Source organism: Cantharellus anzutake (genome assembly GCF_015039405.1).
Source record: "Cantharellus anzutake strain C23 chromosome Unknown EI90scaffold_12, whole genome shotgun sequence".
NCBI lineage: Eukaryota > Fungi > Basidiomycota > Agaricomycetes > Cantharellales > Hydnaceae > Cantharellus > Cantharellus anzutake.
In genome coordinates, this window is record NW_024066962.1 from 656,040 (window position 1) to 673,893 (window position 17,854).

General features: G+C 50.0%; 4 protein-coding genes across 4 annotated transcripts; 1 reads left to right on the forward strand and 3 right to left on the reverse strand.

Annotated features, from left to right (window-relative positions):
* Positions 1-10,737: 10,737 nt before the first annotated feature.
* Positions 10,738-11,171, forward strand: EI90DRAFT_3120054 (uncharacterized protein; the record flags this gene model as incomplete). The annotated part of the gene is made up of 2 exons (XM_039063271.1): positions 10,738-10,808; positions 10,859-11,171. The coding sequence occupies 2 exons, from the start codon at positions 10,738-10,740 to the stop codon at positions 11,169-11,171; spliced, it is 384 nt and encodes a 127-aa protein (XP_038918824.1).
* Positions 11,172-11,206: 35 nt separating this feature from the next.
* Positions 11,207-12,337, reverse strand: EI90DRAFT_3047082 (uncharacterized protein). Its single transcript, XM_039059524.1, has one exon. It carries the CDS (start codon positions 12,222-12,224, stop codon positions 11,397-11,399), a length of 828 nt encoding a protein of 275 aa, XP_038918825.1. The 5' UTR covers positions 12,225-12,337; the 3' UTR covers positions 11,207-11,396.
* EI90DRAFT_3152798 (uncharacterized protein) lies at positions 12,293-13,412 on the reverse strand (the record flags this gene model as incomplete). The annotated part of the gene is made up of 4 exons (XM_039065820.1): positions 12,293-12,411; positions 12,470-12,555; positions 12,612-12,753; positions 12,805-13,412. Coding segments are annotated over 4 exons (954 nt in total), but the record flags the coding sequence as incomplete, so codon positions are not given.
* Positions 13,413-13,524: 112 nt separating this feature from the next.
* Positions 13,525-17,349, reverse strand: EI90DRAFT_2969353 (Golgi transport complex subunit 5-domain-containing protein). The gene is made up of 16 exons (XM_039055648.1): positions 17,339-17,349; positions 17,182-17,268; positions 16,895-17,124; positions 16,730-16,842; positions 16,376-16,674; positions 16,140-16,315; positions 15,920-16,079; positions 15,733-15,869; positions 15,604-15,681; positions 15,472-15,553; positions 15,302-15,422; positions 14,977-15,241; positions 14,754-14,921; positions 14,463-14,692; positions 14,149-14,400; positions 13,525-14,089 (listed from the first exon to the last, which is right to left on the reverse strand). Exons 2-16 carry the CDS (start codon positions 17,198-17,200, stop codon positions 13,738-13,740), a joined length of 2,682 nt encoding a protein of 893 aa, XP_038918827.1. The 5' UTR covers positions 17,201-17,268; positions 17,339-17,349; the 3' UTR covers positions 13,525-13,737.
* Between the last annotated feature and the right edge of the window lie 505 nt (positions 17,350-17,854).

Genomic DNA, 17,854 nt, shown 5'->3' on the forward strand with positions numbered 1-17,854 from the left:
AAGGTCCTGCAGTCCCCGCTTGTTGCAAAACCTGGTCAACACTGGCAACCTGCAGCAGACAAAGTTGACAAGTACCTTGCACATTGTGATGAGCTGTGTCAGTTGGTGCCACAGGATTTTGAGGAGTTGAGTTTATAAATCATTGTCTGTCTTTGCTATCTGACAAATGTGCAGTCGTGTTAAAATCGGGTGTGCAGCCCATGCAGCTCTCATGTGTATTGTTAGAACTTGCGGATTCGGACGACTCCGGAATGGAATCGGAGACTTAGCATGGAAGGACCTTGGCCTCAGCGACTCAGGCGGAGCGCTGTGCCATTGCTGGTTGTCCTAGGGGTCCCTAATTTCGGATCTAGCAGAGGGAAAGTCTCTTGGGGGGAATTCAAGTCGATTTCGGACTGAGGTTACAAGTTACTAGGTACATTGTATATAAGGAGGGGTCCGGAATCAAAAGGAACAAGGGTAGGACAAAAGGAGACAAAGGGAGATGGAAAGAGGAACAACTCCGAGGGTCAAGTGTTTGACTCAATGGTGTTTCCCAAAGGAGGAATGAAGGGCCAAGGCCCAAGAAGGAAGGAAGGAGGATGGGAGTCGGGAATGGCTAGCTGACTGAATAGAAAGGAAGCAGTAGTCCAAATAGGGATGAGGGGAAAATGCGAGAAATACATTACAAGCGGCGAGAGGGCCGAAGGTGATCCGTGAAGCTCAGGGGTTGCGGAGCTTACGGAGGTTACGGAGGCGGGGTTGAAAGTCCGAGGGATATTGGCAATGGTGTTTACGTAGTATGAGGTCACCAATGCAATGGACTAAGACCGAGGTGGAGTCAAAGTCCGAGGTAGGGACTATGACGGAGGCTCGGAGTAAGGTACGAGCGGTGTCCGAGTGCGAAGTACGGAACAACGGTGGAAGGTCGTAACTTGGCGGAAGGGTGGCGGAGGAGTAGCAGAGGGAGGAGAGAGGGGAAAGGTAAGGAAGAAGGAGTGGCAGAAAGAAGAGTAGTCAGGTCTGAAGGTGAGTATCGGAGCGGACGGAGGAAGCGTAGGAGGATAATGGGAGGGTGGAGGTGTTGTGAAGGGGGAGTGGAGTAGTAGGAGCGTGGCGAGAGGTAAGGAGGAGGTGTGTTGCCAGGACCGAAGGTGAGTATCGGAACGGCAGCGGTAGGTTATGACTCCGGAGGTGAAGAGGGTGGAGGTCCGGAAGTCGGGTCGGGGTCGGGTATGCACGGATATGACAGTATCCCCTTCTTAGGCCTGAACCCTTGAAGGCCTTAGAATAGGTCTCTGGATATACCTGCTGCAATACCGATGAAGGTGGTGATGGAACACGAGGAGCGTGGTGAAGTGGAACAAGGAAGACTTACAACGACCAGCTCGGGATCTTGGGGATGGTGTTCGATCAACGAAGGGAGGATGGGAGGAGTGAGGTCCGACAGGACTTCACGAGGAACTAGGGAGAGTGGGGAGACTCGGAGGGGCGGAGTTGGGTACGGAGATGGTAAGGACTCAATCGGGAATAGGGAAGAGGTACGATAGGAAGGGTTGGGTCGCACAGATATAGGTAGTCGTCTGGCAAGTAAGAGCTGAAAGGTGAGTGAAGAGGTCATGTAGACGCGGTCTTCGAGGAGAGTTTCAGTCTTAACTTCCATGAAATTCCTAAGAGTCGAGGTCCGGGGGTCATGGTGGAAAGTCCGGAGCAAGGTCTGTTCCAAGACCAAGCTTTGGTGGGTTGGGAGGTCCTCAAGGAATGGGGGAATCCCGGGGTGACACAATGGAGGCCGGATGGGCGACTCACAAAGTGTGTTGGGGGGACCGAAGGTCCATGTGATGATACAAGGAGGACCAAAGTCAGCTCCGAAGTATCCGAAGGAGCGGAGTGAAGGAGTTCCCAATTGCGACAACAATCTCAAGGATGGGATTGTGCTGTGCATGGTACAACTCAGTCACAGGAGGGATGATGAGATGAGACGAGTCCGTGGAGTTCCGAGGAACTTGTAGGTCTGGAGCTCGCTCAGGAGGAGTAGAGGTCCATGTGGTGAGGCTTATGGCGAAGAGTGGAGGTGCTAACATAGCAACTCATACGAACACTCAGCATGTTTGTCTTCCCGGAATGGGTACCGGAGTAGACAGATACCTAAGGAGGCCATAACCAGAGGACAGTGGGAGGTCGGAGAACAAACTCGGCATCCCTTTCGGAGCTGGCAAGGGGAGGAACTCAAGGTTTGACAACACAAGAGTGGAGTTCCATGGTCGTAAGGGAGTCGGGGTTGTTCAGGGTACAAGCCAAAGGCTTGAGAAGGGGTACCGTGGACTAGTGAGGGGGGGTCCGAAGGTCCGGAGTAGACACTCGGGGTACTGTCCAGGTAAGGTTGTCGGAGGAAGGGAGTGTATCATAGATACAGGGTCGAGGGTAGTCGATGTCAGGGAGGAGAGGTTGGTTGCCCACCTGAATGGGTCTTATGCATCGATGGAATCTCGATTGTCGGAAATGATGGAGGTCCGAGGGTGTGCGAGGCACAGGGTGACGAAGGTGGAGGTTGGGTATGATGTTAGGGTACAGCTTTCGGCATCGGAGGTAGAGCTAGCTCAGGGAACTTGAGCAGCTAGGGTTGTCTGTAGGGACGACGCGAAAATACTCCTGGTGGAGACCGATGTATAGCGCTGAGGTAGATAGAAGCGGAGTCCATATCCCCTTCTTAGGATTAGACGTCCCAGCATCTAATCAACACTACAGGCTAAAGTCGGATCATCCGGAAGCAGAAGCGGAACATCATAGGGAAGGTGGAAGAGAGGAGTGTGGAGTAACTGGAGGGTTCTGGAATACTTCCAAGGAGATGTGGGATGGCGAGGATCGTGATAACGATCGTCCAGAGAACTCTCGGAGGTGAGCCTGAAGGCAAGAGAGTAAGTGGAGTAGAGATGTGTGCGTGCCATGTGCAAAGGTTAAAAGTTAACCGGTAGCAAGCTTTGGCGTAGCATACAAGGTTACCAATGGTGTAGGAGTCTTCCTCATGGTAAGAGGTAGACAGAGATAGGGTGCCAGCCATCGGAACTAGTCCGGAGGCGACAGGGAAAGGCGAGGGTGGAAGGAAAGGAAGTGTCCTCATACCTAGACAACGTTCACTCAGGTCCATTACTCAACGGAGTCTCAGGGTGAGCAGACATTAGCCAGATACTTGGGCACAAACTTATCCAATGGGGAGACGTGGAAACGTCAACAGATGGGATCCTAACTCAAAGAGAGAGGACGGAGGGAACGGGTCAACCAGCGGAACTAGGTCCGGAGGCGACGGAAAGAGTATGGGGAGGTTGTGGTGGGGTGTCCGGTGTTTCAGAAATACTGCTCATGATCTAGGCTCAACGGAGCACATAGGTGAGACAGTTATCCTAGCGGTGGAACACTGACCGAAGGCAACAAGGCAAAGTAGAGTCGGGGTTGGAGTGTGAGGTGGTCAAACTGGGGTGTCCGAAGTGTCTGGGGTAATGTACTGCGGTACCAGTCGCTCGGCGGAGCAAGGAGGTAGAGTACCAGTGTCCTAGACAATAGACAAGGTCCATTCGACAAAGGTGATGTATGAAACATCTTCGAAGTTGGTAAGGGGGGTGTGTGTCAACCAGCAGCGCGGGGCCCGGAGGCGACGGAAGAGTAAGTAGAGGTGGGTGAGTTGGGTTGTGGGTTCCGGAGGTCCAGACAAGGTAAGCTCAAGACTATTGCTCAACGGAGCGCATAGGAGAGACAAGTTATGCCATGAGACATCAGAACCACAAGCCAAGTCAGCCAGGGTGGCGTAGAAACGTCATCGGAAGAGAGGAGGACGTAGTATCAACCAACGGGGTGAGGTCCGAAGGAAGATGGGGGCCAGATGGGATGGAAGCGGAGCATGGCTCGCTATCCCGGAGTAGAGTGCTCAGCATTACTGATGGAATGCCAGGCAGTGGGGAGTGCAACGGGGAATCGGGTGGAAGCGCCTACCATAGGACAAGGAGTCCAAGTGGAGACTGGGGGGTGATCACGGAATGGCAGACTGGGTTGTTCCAAAGCACAGACTAGGTAACTGCTCTTAAACCCGTCGATCAACGGATCGAAGTTGGGCGAGTCAGTAAGTGTCCCAGAACTTTAAGGGACAAGGGCCATCTACGATTGACAAAGGTTCGTCCAGGTTGATTCAGACCGAAGCGAAGCGGATGGGGTGAGTCGAAGGCCTGGGTACTGGTGTGCCAGCAGTGCCTGTTGACGTTTGGATGATGACCAGCGAAGAGCCGGTGCATAAAGTAATATGAGATTGCTAGCGAAGCGGGGCAACTCAGTCTCAAGCAAATAATGCGAAAGAGAACTAGAATATATTACCTAGCGAAGCGGGGCAACTAGAGGTAATATACAGTATATAAGTATAGGTTGAAATAAAGGAATGACTGTTGCTAACCTCAGTCTCAAGCAAATAATGCGAAAGAGAACTGAGGGAAAAAGGATTCAAAGAGCGGTAATTCCCATGTAGTTTGGGAGCGGGATAGTCCGAAATGAATACAAAAGACTGAATAAATAAATGTGGCTGGCCGGGCGAGTTCCTCGCTCGGCCGTGGGAATGTGGCTGTACGAAAACTCGCACGGCCGCGCTAGCGCGCTGTTTTCCAACACACCCACTCAGCGCGCACCCACTGAAACCAAACCAAGGGCATCTCTGAACTTCAGAAATTTCTCTGCACCCAAGGCTTTGGTAAAAATGTCAGCTACCTGATCCGTTGTAGGGATGTACTCTATATCTAGAAGTTCATCCTCGATTTTCTCCCTAATCCAATGATGTCGAACCTCGATGTGCTTTGTCCGAGCATGAAAAATCGGGTTTTCGGCAATATGAATCGCTGATTGGTTGTCGACAAGAAGATAGAGGGGAAGTTGGATTGGGATGCCGACATCTCCATAAAGGTTTTGAAGAAAAATCGCTTCTTTCCCAGCATGTGTCATGGCCATATACTCGGCCTCGGTACTTGAGAGCGCAATTGTCGGTTGTTTCTTTGAAGCCCAAGAAATAGTTGCGCCGCAGAATATATAACAATATCCTGACACAGATCGGCGGGTATTTGGGTCTCCAGCCCAGTCGGCGTCAGAAAATCCGACCAGTTTGTCAAATTTCTCCCCATGGTATACTAGCGCAAGGTCCCTGGTTCCATTAAGATATCGGAACATGCGCTTAAGTGCAATAAGATGCTCTTCACCCGGGGCAATAGCGTGCTGAGCCAAGTAACCGACAGCAAAGCAGATATCTGGTCGAGTGCTAATCGCAGCATACATAAGCGAGCCAAGCATAGACTGATAGAGTCGAGGATTAACTTCTGGAGATTCGAGTTTGGGAAGTTTGAGATCAGCGGTCATCGGTGTTATGGCCGGCTTGGAGTTTTCCATGCCAAACCGCTCTAGGATCCTCGTCACATACTGCTTCTGACTGATAGTGATCGTCCTTTTATCTCTATCCCGTATGATTTCCATTTGAAGGAACCAGTGGGCTTCTCCCATGTCTCTCATTTCGTACCTTCCGGCAATCTCCTTCTTTCTCTTCTCCACTGTCTCTCGCAACGCAAAGACCAGAAGATCGTCAACGTACACAAGGATGAAGTGGTCCTTGTCATGGGTGTATAGGCACGGGTCATATCCCGACTGTTTGTAGCCTAGAGAGATGATGTGTGCACGGAGGGTGCGGTACCACTCGAGAGCGGCTTGCTTCAGCCCATAAAGGGCCTTCTTCAGCAGCCAAACTTTTCTCGGAGCTGCAGGTATACCGATAGGAGGTCTCATATATATCTCCTCCCTGAGGTCGCTGTTGAGATAGGCCGCCACCGCATCCAGTTGGTGGATTTCGAGATCGCGCGCGGCAGCGTAGGCTAGACAAGAGAACAGGGTGTCGCGGCCAAGTGTGGGCGAATAGGTATGAAAGTAATCCTCCCCAAACACTTCTGTGAAGCCCTTAGCAACCACCCTTGCCTTCTTCTTAGTTATCTCTCCATCAGCTCCGGTTTTCTCAGCAAAGACTAAGCGCCCGTCGTGAATCCTCGCATCATTAGGTTCATCAACCTCAATGAAGACTCCCTTCCGCCGGAGATTCTCATATTCCTCCACAATCGCCTCTGTCCAATCCATCGCATCGCGTCGATTCATTGCTTCATGGTAGTCATGGGGCGCTTCCATTGCAATAAACGCTGATTCCGCATTTTCTCCAACTTGTGGACTCGCGCTGTCATTATTGCCGCTTTCTCCACTTCCACCCACTGCAGCAGCTGTCGATTTGGTCGTATCAACGGCCTTATCGTCCTTTTTCCTTGAGTAGGAGCCTAGCTGCAGTTTCGGATCTTGGTCTGGGCGGATGGGTGGCATTCCTTTATTTGCGCGCGCGGATCTGCGAGGATTTGATGAATCTGGAGTGTTTGATGTCGATTTGGGCGTCGATTTCGAAGCATCTGGTGGGCTAGGATTGGGAGTGTCAATGGGAGTGGAATCTTGATGATTCTGTGTGGCGATTTCGACCGGTATGCCGTCGTTTTTGGTATTTTTATCGCCCTTTGATCCACCCTCTGAATCGTCACCATTCTGACCATCTCCTGCGTTTGTACTAGTCCTTCCCTCATCTCCATCATCACTATCATCTTCTACCACCACCCTTTCCCTCTCCTTCTCATCCTCCTCCTCAAAAGTAACATCGCGCGACTCAAATAGTCGCCGCTTCACCCGGTCATAGAGCAGATAGGCCTTCTTGTCCTCTGCAAAACCGACATGGACGCACTCGATTACGCGTTCACCATATTTTGTCTGGTATTTTTCGGGGATATGGGCGAATGCGCGGCAGCCAAATAGACGGAGGGATAGGAGTGTGGGTTTAGCGCCATAGTAAGCTTCGAAGGGAGTGATTTCCCCTGCTAGGGCGCGTGTTAAAGTACGGTTTTTGATCCAGCAGGCATGGCGAACAGCCAATGACCAAAAGCTTGCTGGAAGGTTTTTGGCTTTTAAAACTTCATTCGCGTCGGCAATCATAGAACGAGCAAGGTTGTTCAATGTTCGATTTGCCCGTTCTGCTACCCCATTTTCTTGAGGTGTGTACGCGTTTGTGACCTCACGTTTGATTCCTTCTGATGCCAGATAATTCTTGAAGGATTGAGAAGTAAATTCTCCACCACCATCCGATCGGAAGATTTTCAAAGGCCTTCCGGTCTCCTTTTCTGCACGGGCTTTCCAAGTCTTGAAGGTGTCCAGCGCATGGTCTTTAGAGACACAGAACCCAACGTGAGTGAAGCGGCTATAATCGTCTGTAAACGTAATAAAGTAACGGTATCCTTCCTTTGTCGGAGTTTCAATGGGACCGCAAAGATCACTGAAAACTCGACCTAGGACTTCCGTTGCCCGCTCTTTCGTTGCATGAGGAATGGCATCCCGAGTCATTTTCCCTTTCAGGCAAGCGGTGCAAGTGGTGAGTTTATCACCCACTATTTCCATGCCGTTTACGGACTGGGATTTAGCCATTTTTAGAATTGTGTCCTCGCTGACATGACCTAGTCTTCGGTGCCATAGTCTGAGAGAACCCTTTAGGACTGCTGATGAACGCGTTAGGAGGGCATGTCCATCCAGGTCAGTTTTCTCTACTGTGGCGATACGTGCGTGTTCGGGTTTGGTGAACTTGATTTGGATTCGGCATAGATTTCGGATTCGGGGTGCTTTGGCAAAGGTTTTGCCATTTCTGGCATGAGTTAAGGTTGCTCCTTCTACCGTGAAGTTTGTGTTTACTCCTGACTCGCTTAACTTTGTTGTTGATAGGAGTGGGTCGCTCAATTGCGGCATATATAACACATTTCGGAGCAAAATTGAATGTTCTTGTCCATCGGCTTCGACTTTCCCAGTGATGGTTCCCATGCCATTAGCTTCTATTGCTCGGTTGTCAGCGACCCAGATTCTGGTTGGAGGATTGAGTTTACGGAAAGAGGAGTAATGGGCCATATCGTTGGTCATATGAGAAGATGCTCCGGAGTCAACGATAAAATGGGCGGATTTGGGCGAGCTGTCAAGTTTCTGTGTGAGGAATAAATCCTCATCAGCTCGAAGGGTGTATAGAGAATGGTTGGGTCCGGAAGGTCCATCTTCCGCTGCGACTCTCGCCGCTTGGTCCTTCTTCTCTCCCTTCCCTTTCTTTCTCCCCTTCTGCCCGTACCATGGTTTTACTTTCCCTTCGGCTCCTCCACCTTCTGCCCAACACTTCTCAGCTGTGTGTCCTGGCTTCTTGCAATTTGAGCATTGAGGGCTTTCCGCGGACTTGGAATTCTTTGGCGGTTTCCAAGATTTCTTCTTTTGGTTAAGGAGGACTTTCTCCTCCTGGTGTTCTTGGTTTTCATGGGCTCTGACGATGTCAATGGTCCCTTGTAGCGATGGCAAAGTGTCGCGAGCACATAGGATGGTGCGGAGGGTTTTGTATTCTGGAGGGAGTGCGAGAATTATTGCCATAGTCTGAGCGTCGTCTTTGAGTCCATAGCCAATGGAAGCGAGTCTATCCATGAGCTCGATTAGCTCATGGATTTGGGGTAAGAGATCTTTGTCCGTTGACATCTTTGTCTGCCAGACACTTCCCATCAGGGATATAGCAGATTGGACCCCAGTGCCGTCAAAATAGCTTTTCAGCCGTCCCCACACATCAGCGGCTTCAGTTTTCCCTTTTATCAGGGACCCGACTTGATCATCAACGGACATAACTATCAGGATCAGGGCACTTTCGTTGTCCTCGTCCCATTGTTCAAGCGGAGTTAAGGAGGATGATGGAGGGGGTTTCTTGTTCGGGTCATTTGGATCAGATGATGATGATGCGGTCTTGGTTGCCGCATCCTTAGGGTTTGGCCGCAGTCTGTCACCTTGTACAAGGGAATAGAGCTTTCGCTTCTTTAGGATAAGTTCCATGCGGTACTTCCAGAACCCCCAATTAGATCCATCCTTCTTTAGAGACTCCGAATCAAAGTGTTTCTTTGTAATGCGTTCAATAGATGCTTTATCCATCTCGAGATACAAAGGAGTTCTGCTTTTTGCTTGAGAATTTTAGAGCTCTGGGCTCATAACCTAAAGTAATATGAGATTGCTAGCGAAGCGGGGCAACTCAGTCTCAAGCAAATAATGCGAAAGAGAACTAGAATATATTACCTAGCGAAGCGGGGCAACTAGAGGTAATATACAGTATATAAGTATAGGTTGAAATAAAGGAATGACTGTTGCTAACCTCAGTCTCAAGCAAATAATGCGAAAGAGAACTGAGGGAAAAAGGATTCAAAGAGCGGTAATTCCCATGTAGTTTGGGAGCGGGATAGTCCGAAATGAATACAAAAGACTGAATAAATAAATGTGGCTGGCCGGGCGAGTTCCTCGCTCGGCCGTGGGAATGTGGCTGTACGAAAACTCGCACGGCCGCGCTAGCGCGCTGTTTTCCAACAGTGCATCGGAAGGTGGGGGAGGTCAAGGACGAGGCGTCCAAGATGGGGGTGTGGAGGTCCGGAAGGACCGAGAGGCAGGGGGGAAACGAGGGGCCAGGTGTGGGAGTGAAGGTGATAGAAGGCGGCTCCCAGGGACCTAAAAGTGGTGTTGGGGCGCGTGTCAAACGCGTCCGACTGTGTCAAAGGGTACGGACCAGACTGGTCTGTACGATGGAAGGCGGTTCCCATGCGATGCAGTGGGTGGTGTGTACTGCGAAGCGACAAGGGACTGAGGAAGAAGGAAGGTGGGGGAATGGGTGGCTTACCCGAAGCCAAGACAGAGGGTGCGGTCGACTGCGGGAGGTGGAATCGCAGTCGGACGCCAGGTGCTAGAAGTCGGAGCTGGACAACAGCAACGTGGAGTCCGAAATACTGTTAGAACTTGCGGATTCGGACGACTCCGGAATGGAATCGGAGACTTAGCATGGAAGGACCTTGGCCTCAGCGACTCAGGCAGAGCGCTGTGCCATTGCTGGTTGTCCTAGGGGTCCCTAATTTCGGATCTAGCAGAGGGAAAGTCTCTTGGGGGGAATTCAAGTCGATTTCGGACTGAGGTTACAAGTTACTAGGTACATTGTATATAAGGAGGGGTCCGGAATCAAAAGGAACAAGGGTAGGACAAAAGGAGACAAAGGGAGATGGAAAGAGGAACAACTCCGAGGGTCAAGTGTTTGACTCAATGGTGTTTCCCAAAGGAGGAATGAAGGGCCAAGGCCCAAGAAGGAAGGAAGGAGGATGGGAGTCGGGAATGGCTAGCTGACTGAATAGAAAGGAAGCAGCAGCCCAAATAGGAATGAGGGAGAATAGCGGAATTGAAATGGACAATGCAATAGTTGCAAGGTCCGGAATAAGTCCGGAAAGTCCAAACTTGGAGGTTAAACTCCGGAATATTGGCAAAGGTATTTAAATGGAATGAGCTAACCAATACAATGGGTATAAGCGGAGGTGGGGTCAAAGTCCGAGGTCGGAGCTAAGACCGGAGGTTCCGGAGACGAGACGTGAACGGGATACCGGAGCAGAGGTCCGGAGTCGGGAGCATAGGGTTTGTGTACTCATCTGGAAGGTGTCGAGGTTGGGGTCGGACCCGGAATGTTCCGGAGTCGGACCGAAGGTGGTGTCCAAGCCGGAGGTGGAATAACCTCTTGGGAGTCGGCAAGGAGAAGGTGACGGAAGGGAAGTAGGGCTCCGGAAGTCGGAGTTCGGAGTTCCGGGAGCCCGGAGCGGAGGTCGGGATTGTATGGATATGACATGTATCATGATTTGCAAGTTTGGGAAACAACCTGAAAGTGTGCAGTTGGCGATCACAAAAAGGCATCATGAGTTATGGTGAGTAATCTGGCCTTGTGCCTTGTCTACATCTTAATGAGGTTTCACAGGCTATCTGTGAACTCTACCCCCCTTCCCACTATCAACCATGAACTGCCCCTCTCAAAATCATCAGTTGAGCCAAGACCTCTTACCCCTGAAGAGCACCAACTGTTTCAGAATCCAGACAAACTGCATGGGAAACGCTTTGTCCTCTCACCCCACACAGAGGAATCTGGAGTATATGAGGTCATTGGGTACCACAAGAAGAGGGACAGCTCAGTCCAATATGATGTGCTTTTTGATGATTGTGACGACCCAATCTTGCTCAAGGCAAGGGAGGTGATGAGAATGTTGGAGGATAGCCTTCACATACCTAATTGATTATGATATACAAAGGCAGTTTATCTTCTTATTCCCTTACATATTGTTCATTCTTCTTAGCCTTTCTCCCCTGTGGGAACTGTTCAATTATGGGGTCTCCGCATACTATTCAGCATCAAGACTAGATTCACTCGATGGAGTGAGTCCAATACCAAGTGCATGTCTTGACACATGCAATTACACATATCACACAACAACGGTTATAATCTCGGGTGCTACGTTCCTTTAACGAGTCGCGATCCACACCAATATTTTGCGCACCACCAAGCGCAATTCTGATATCCTCTTCCCCTCATTTCTAGGCAGGTTACCAGCCTCTATTACCTCGTTTCCACCCTCGTCGAACCACGAGAGGAATGAGTCGTTAAGACCTATACGCTTTAGTCTCTCCTCGTCATAACCGGAAAACATACTGGTTTGGTTGGCTGATGGCCCCGATTCAGGGTCGAACTTGAATCGATCTTTGTTGGGCACCCCATCGAGGAATTTGCAAATAAAAGGCGAAGCAGCAAGAAGTCTATCTGAGGCGTAGGTGGCATAGTTGCACAGGTCATCAAGTGGTATCGTCAGGACACTATCGCATGACCCGTATGTCAAGTGATCCATCATTCCCCATGCATCGGAACGGGACACAGTCTGTTGACCGCGAATTAAACTTGCTTCCCTATTCGCGGGTTTCGCGGATATTCCAATGCTGCTTGTCTGCTGTTCCCAACCACCCAAAGTACCTGCACTTCTGAGCGATATCTCATACTTTTGGTGCTTAATGACATGAAAATAACGCTTCAAAAGCGGTGGCACTATCCACGGACCCTCGTTGAGATGTGCATCTCCCAGCATTGTTATAAATGCGCGCTGAAGATGATGACGTTCCTCTTGGCGTCGTTGATATCTGTCTTCGCTGTCTCCCGCCCGGGCACTTGATTGAACCGCGTTTGGGTCACTGGGATGAATACTTGGGAAACTCTCCGACGGCTCATCAATGACCTGCATGCGAGAGGTTAGGATGCGTGCAGATAACTCAAGAAATACGCACTTCGAAAATACCTCCATTCGCCAATACTCGCCTGATTTCTTTCACCAACGGCTCCCACTGTTCGAAACACCCACGAGCCTCATGCGCCCAATACTTTGATTTCGATGAACGTATCTTACCTCATTACACGGTACACAATGGAAGAAATTCGACATCCTAACGTAGTCAAACTGACCATCTTCATAGAACGGTAGTCCATCCAAACTAGCATTCAACATCAGTGTCTCTATGGAGGAATGCTTTCGTCATGCACGACACTCACACGTTTGCGTGCCTCCACTCCACGTCCACTCCATCCATCTCTTTTGGTTGTATGTTCACAAGGTCGATACCGAAGAAACGGGTCGTCTTAGCCCCCGATCAGTTATCAGATCAAGATCGCAAAGGTAACTAGCTATCCGCACCTTCCACACTTTAGCTGTAGATTCAATCCAGGAACCATCTCCACATCCAATATCTAAGACGGAGCCGGGCTCCTTGTCAAAGTCGTGGAATGTTGGCTGTGAACGGTTGATCTTCTGGTGCAATTTAAGCGTGTTCCTATCGCTATCAGTATTGTCAGTTCTTCACCCTCCGAAAATGACGTCGGATCCTCACCCTTGCCTGACGGCTTCGTTGTATGTGAATGGGTAGCTGGCTGTATCTCCGTACCGATTGAACTTCCACCCACTCCTGCTCCGAACAGGGTCTGTAGGACAAGGTATTTCATTGGAACCAATCTTCCTCCTGACAGGAACGTATTCTGCGGCTCCATCCTCAGTGCTCTTAGGGTCGCCATAGAGAACACATCGGTTAGGATCCGAAATTTGAGCGATGAATAAGGGTTCGACCGAGTTTAATCCACGGCCCTCGCCTGGTTGAGGATGTTCATTTGAATCGTTGATGTCTACGCGGGAGTATGTAGCTTGCACCCCCATCAGCAGACTATCCGAGTGCTTTCGTTGGTAGTTGTCAATAGGTGAGTGGCTGACTCCGTTGGTCCTCGACTTTGGCCGTCTCAAGGCCAGCCGGGAGGGTGTTCTGTCCTCCCGATGCGATTGAGAACTCGGTAGTCTGGATGACTCTAGGTCGTGCACGGCTGTTTTTCGTCCCTCTTCTCCCGGACAAGCACGCATGAATCGTGTCGGCGTCAGGCTTCGGGACCGACGTCCTTCGCCTGTCTTTCGGTCTAGTCCCAGTCGTAGTCGTGTCTGGAATGTCTTCATGGATGCTGAAAGAGAGGTATTTGCTGAGGTTCTCTGTCTTGAGTCGTTGCTTAAATTCTATTACTCTTTCGAGTGGCGGAAACCAACCTCGCCACCAACCATTTGTCTCTTTAAGTCCTTTGGATCTCGATTCGATTACAGATTGGTAACTATGCATTTGATGATGACTTTAATGATATATGCCCTTTTTGTGTTTTTTTTTTTTTGTGGCGTCTCCAGCCGAACTGGATCCCGTGTCTAGGTTGAAAGGAATCGAATATAGAATGGTTCAAGATACACAAAGTAGTAAGGCTGGAAGGGACGAGCGGGCTAATTTCGGGAACAATCATCGTTCTCTGGCCAGATCGACGACAGTGCGAATAAGCAGAAGGTAGTCAATGTCACCATCCCCCGACGTTTCCGAAGCAACGGTGGCGAGCAGATCTCCCCCTTTTGCCGACTTGATCTGTTCCTCCCACTGAGGTATACATCCATCAACAAGTTTGAGTTGCCCAGTTTCGCCATGTTCTTCGAGCCATTTGACGTATTCGGTGTGACTCCATTCATGCAAGGCGTTAGGCAACGGTAAAGCTGGAGCAGAGGAACGAACGATGATGTGATGCAACACTACGACCACTGGAAGCCCACTGGTGGACGCTGGCGACGCAAGAAGCGGTGTTTCGAGGAATAGAAGTGGCCTAGAAACGAACTTGCATCAGTATTCAAAGTCAGTGCCTAAACGAATGATGAGCCTCACCTCATGGCTCTTAATGCTTTGTACTCATCCCCAATGGAATCCAATTTTGTAACAGCTCGTTTCATCATCGAATTCCGATTCCTAGCCTTTGCAGGTGAAGTTGATTCGTCCGCCACCAAGAAGGCGCTGAGCGCAAACTCAAACTCGGTCATGTCGCTCGTCATTTGCAACTTTCCGTTCTCGCCGAGTGGACGAGCCAGCGATGCATGAAGCACAAAGGTGCGAATCACGTATTTGATCAGATTCACAGACCTGGGAGGATTGATAATTATCAATGGAACCCGCAAAGCTAGCAATGCCATTCATAAGCGTACCACTCCTTAGAAAATTCGCCAACCGAGTGACGCGCCAGTATGGCAGCGCGCACAAATTCAAGTTTTTCGATCAGATCCTTCATATAGATACTGGTTCCACCGCCACCGCCTAGAGCGGCGTTTCGGTCCCCAAAGTCAACTCGATGTAAGCGCGCGATGATGGAGGAGAATTCACGCCGTATCGCAGACAGAAGAGGATCTACAGTTTTGTCAAAAGACACTCGAATGTTCTAGAGTGGTGATTGGACGATGAATCGTGGATGAAAATTATCCAAATTCAAAATAACGCACCTTCACCACAGTAGAGAGGACATTGAAGATCCCTGCGGGATACTCAGCTTCCAGTTCCATCAATCTCTTCCAGCACCCAAAGAACGCACTCGCAAGCTGAGCGTTCAGCAGTTGCTGCGGCGTAGCATTCGGGCCAGTAAGCAGAGTCGCCATGCGGTCTCGGGAAACCTGCACCAAAGGTCTGAGGGTGCCTCTTGAGAAACACAAGGGAATATGAACCCACGAGGCTATTGGTCCTATTCGTGAAACCTTCTAGTGCAGTCACCGCATTTTTCACTACGGATCGAAGTAGGAGTACGTCGAACCGGGCGCTATCAAGTTCAGTAGCGATGACGCGACCAATTCCTAGTCCTTCACCATAACCAGGCGGGGAACGAGTCCCTCCCGCGAGCGCAGCAGCAATTGTTTCGTTCATACGTGATAAGGATCGAGTGAGGTAAATGGTCTCAAATCGAGATATAGACCGGAGTGCGAGAACCGTTTCTGGACTGAGGTTCGAAATGCATCTTAGTCGACAAAGAATCCGATCACAAAGGAACCCGCGTCACCTTTGGTGAGCTTCAGTGTACTGAGTGTCCGTGTGCACTGCTATTTTGGCGAAAAAGTCATGGAAGAGTCGCAGGAGTCGAGGATAGCCGTTGCTTAGTGTCTGCTGAAAGAACGAGGAACCTGGCACTCGATAAATAACAGTCGAAGTTCGATCTGGTGCCAAACTTACTGGAAGCGGCCTCCTTGGAGTATTTTTCAAGGGCAACAGCGAGCGAGCTCCAAAAAGCCAAACTCGGTCTGCTCTCAAGTGACTAGAGAATTCGTCGGTATCCATAGCAAAGGGTATGGAAGGGCTCCTTACCTGCATTACATCATCTAAGAACGAGACTTGTGAAATTGTATCTTTCTTTGCTTTCAAAACTTTCTCAAGGGTGTAAACCTAGTGTAACCTTTCTGAGAAAGACACCCGTGCAGATAAAAAACCACATACCTTGATGCAACAACCAGCCATGTCTTCCACAAGACCTTCAAGCCTTGACCACAGCGTGTTCGTCCATTGGGCAGCAGTCACGGTTGTTGGCTCAGTGCGCACCCTCGAACGGTACGCCTTGGCCGGTTGCCCTGCATCTTAACCAGAGTCGGTACTTGGAAGGCGATCAGGGAAAAAGGCAAGTTACCTTTGGCATTCGTCTCTCTCGATAATGACAATACATCAAAAGTTGCCTTGACTCGTCCCTCGATAGCTTGATTCAGATCCGCCAGTAAGGACTGAACGAGCGTTGGAAGGACACGAAGGTTGAAAGCTGCTTGAAGCGATGAAGCGAGTAATGAATGATTCTGCGGTTTAGATCATAACTGAGTTTCACGTTGGGGATGGAGTTGAATTGATGTCTGTACCAATGTGTCAAGTCCAGAGAGAACCATTCCTTCCATTTCTGATGCTATTCTGACCCTCGAACTCTCGATACTCGTAAGCAGACGGGAGACGGCATTGATGGAGGTTAAGTTGATTTGGGGTGGTGAATCGGAACTCTCGTTGGGTTGGCTATCCCCGCTTGCGGATAGGAGAGACTCTGGGAGTATAGATGTGGGTGAGGGGATTTGATAATAAACTTGTGAATGTGGATACTAACCGATTTCTGCGATGTTGAATGCTGCCTGAGCGATAGTACGCTCCTTGTCAGTCTGATTATCAAACAAGACATCGTCCGTTAAAAGTCTCTTTGGCTGTGGACGTGCCGAGGTCCCGTTCGTTTTTGGCGTGGGGAGGGACGATAAGCGATCCAGCTCTGAGATTTGACTCTCCAGTCGCCGGGCAAAGATGATGAATCGGGAGGCTCGACGTAAAGCGTCCGACGCGATTTGGAGGTGTTGAAGACGTGATAGGTAGTTGGAAAGGTTTTCATGCGGCACATGAACCTTCAAACGAAGTCTGATGGCAGCACGATGAGCTAAGGGGTAGAGTAGCTCGATGGAACGATGCTCACTTCTCCAGAGATGTGTTGACAGAGTTGAGCCCCTGCTTCACCACTCTAAGAGATTCCTCGAGTTCCCCAACACCAGCTGCACGATCTAGGAGCTCTTCATGATGATTCAGTATCTAGTATGCTGTCGTCAGGGGCCAGCAATATGTTGTACTGCCAGACACGTACAACCGCGCGCAGTTGCTTCGAAATATCATCAATGCCATAGTTGAGCTTATTCAAAGCAACAGAGATGTCTTCGCGCCCAGCTGCACGCGATAACGACGTGCCTTCTCTGGCAGACGGCTGAGCCGCATTGGGCGCTGTTACTTTCTTTCCGGGTTTGTAGGTCTCTCCAGCAAGCACGGCATTTGCATAATCGTGAGCCTCAAAGGATGGGCTTGCGAAGACATTGTACTCTAGCCATAAGCAACTCCCAACAGCCCATCACACATAGTCAACGGTCAAAATCTTACCTTCTGGAGTGAAGGACATTTACATGATCAAGTCTTCTCGGACACAACAAGGACAAATACTGCTGTAAAACTCGTGCAGGTGCGGCCCTAAACACAATTCCAAGTTGGCCCGATGCGTACGCATGCGAAGAGCACTGATTTGTTAGAGGCTACCTACTGGTGAATTTGTTGACACTTGTCCAAGCGTGGGAATGCCCATAATAGAGATGGAGCGCTTAGCCCAGTCTCCAGCTGACAACGCGAAGCGAACTAACAACCTAAAGTATTACACGCCTAGTGCAAGGTACGTTATCGTGGCATAGGCAGGACTCCAGCATGAGGAGATACATCAATACTATTCATATTGGATGTGGAGCTCGTACTATCGACATTTTCGCCGCAGGATTGTTGTCACGGGAAGTCCTGCTGCTTCTACTAGTACTAGTGTACTAGATGATCAATGTCACGGTTATGAGGGTCCCTTCCTTCTCTTCCAGTGAGTAGTCACAATTTCTGGGATGAATTGAAGTTGCACTGCTGAGCTGGCATTTTTGCAACTGCGCATCCTGTGACGTGTCTATTGTTGAACAAGAAAGCGAGGTGCCTTGACGACAATCAAATTACGGCCAAGGTCCGGGATTACTCCCCAAGTACTGTTGCGTAACTCATCATGCACCATCACAATTGCGGTTTT

Bases quoted from the DNA above. Each gene is read 5' to 3' on its own strand.
- EI90DRAFT_3047082 (XM_039059524.1), bottom strand. From the start codon at position 12,224: ATGGAGGTATTTTCGAAGTGCGTATTTCTTGAGTTATCTGCACGCATC.
- EI90DRAFT_2969353 (XM_039055648.1), bottom strand. The intron at 16,080-16,139 runs GTACAGACATCA...TCTAAACCGCAG, and splicing joins TCTCTGGACTTGACACATTG to AATCATTCATTACTCGCTTC. The intron at 14,693-14,753 runs GTGCGTTATTTT...TCACCACTCTAG, and splicing joins TCCTCTCTACTGTGGTGAAG to AACATTCGAGTGTCTTTTGA.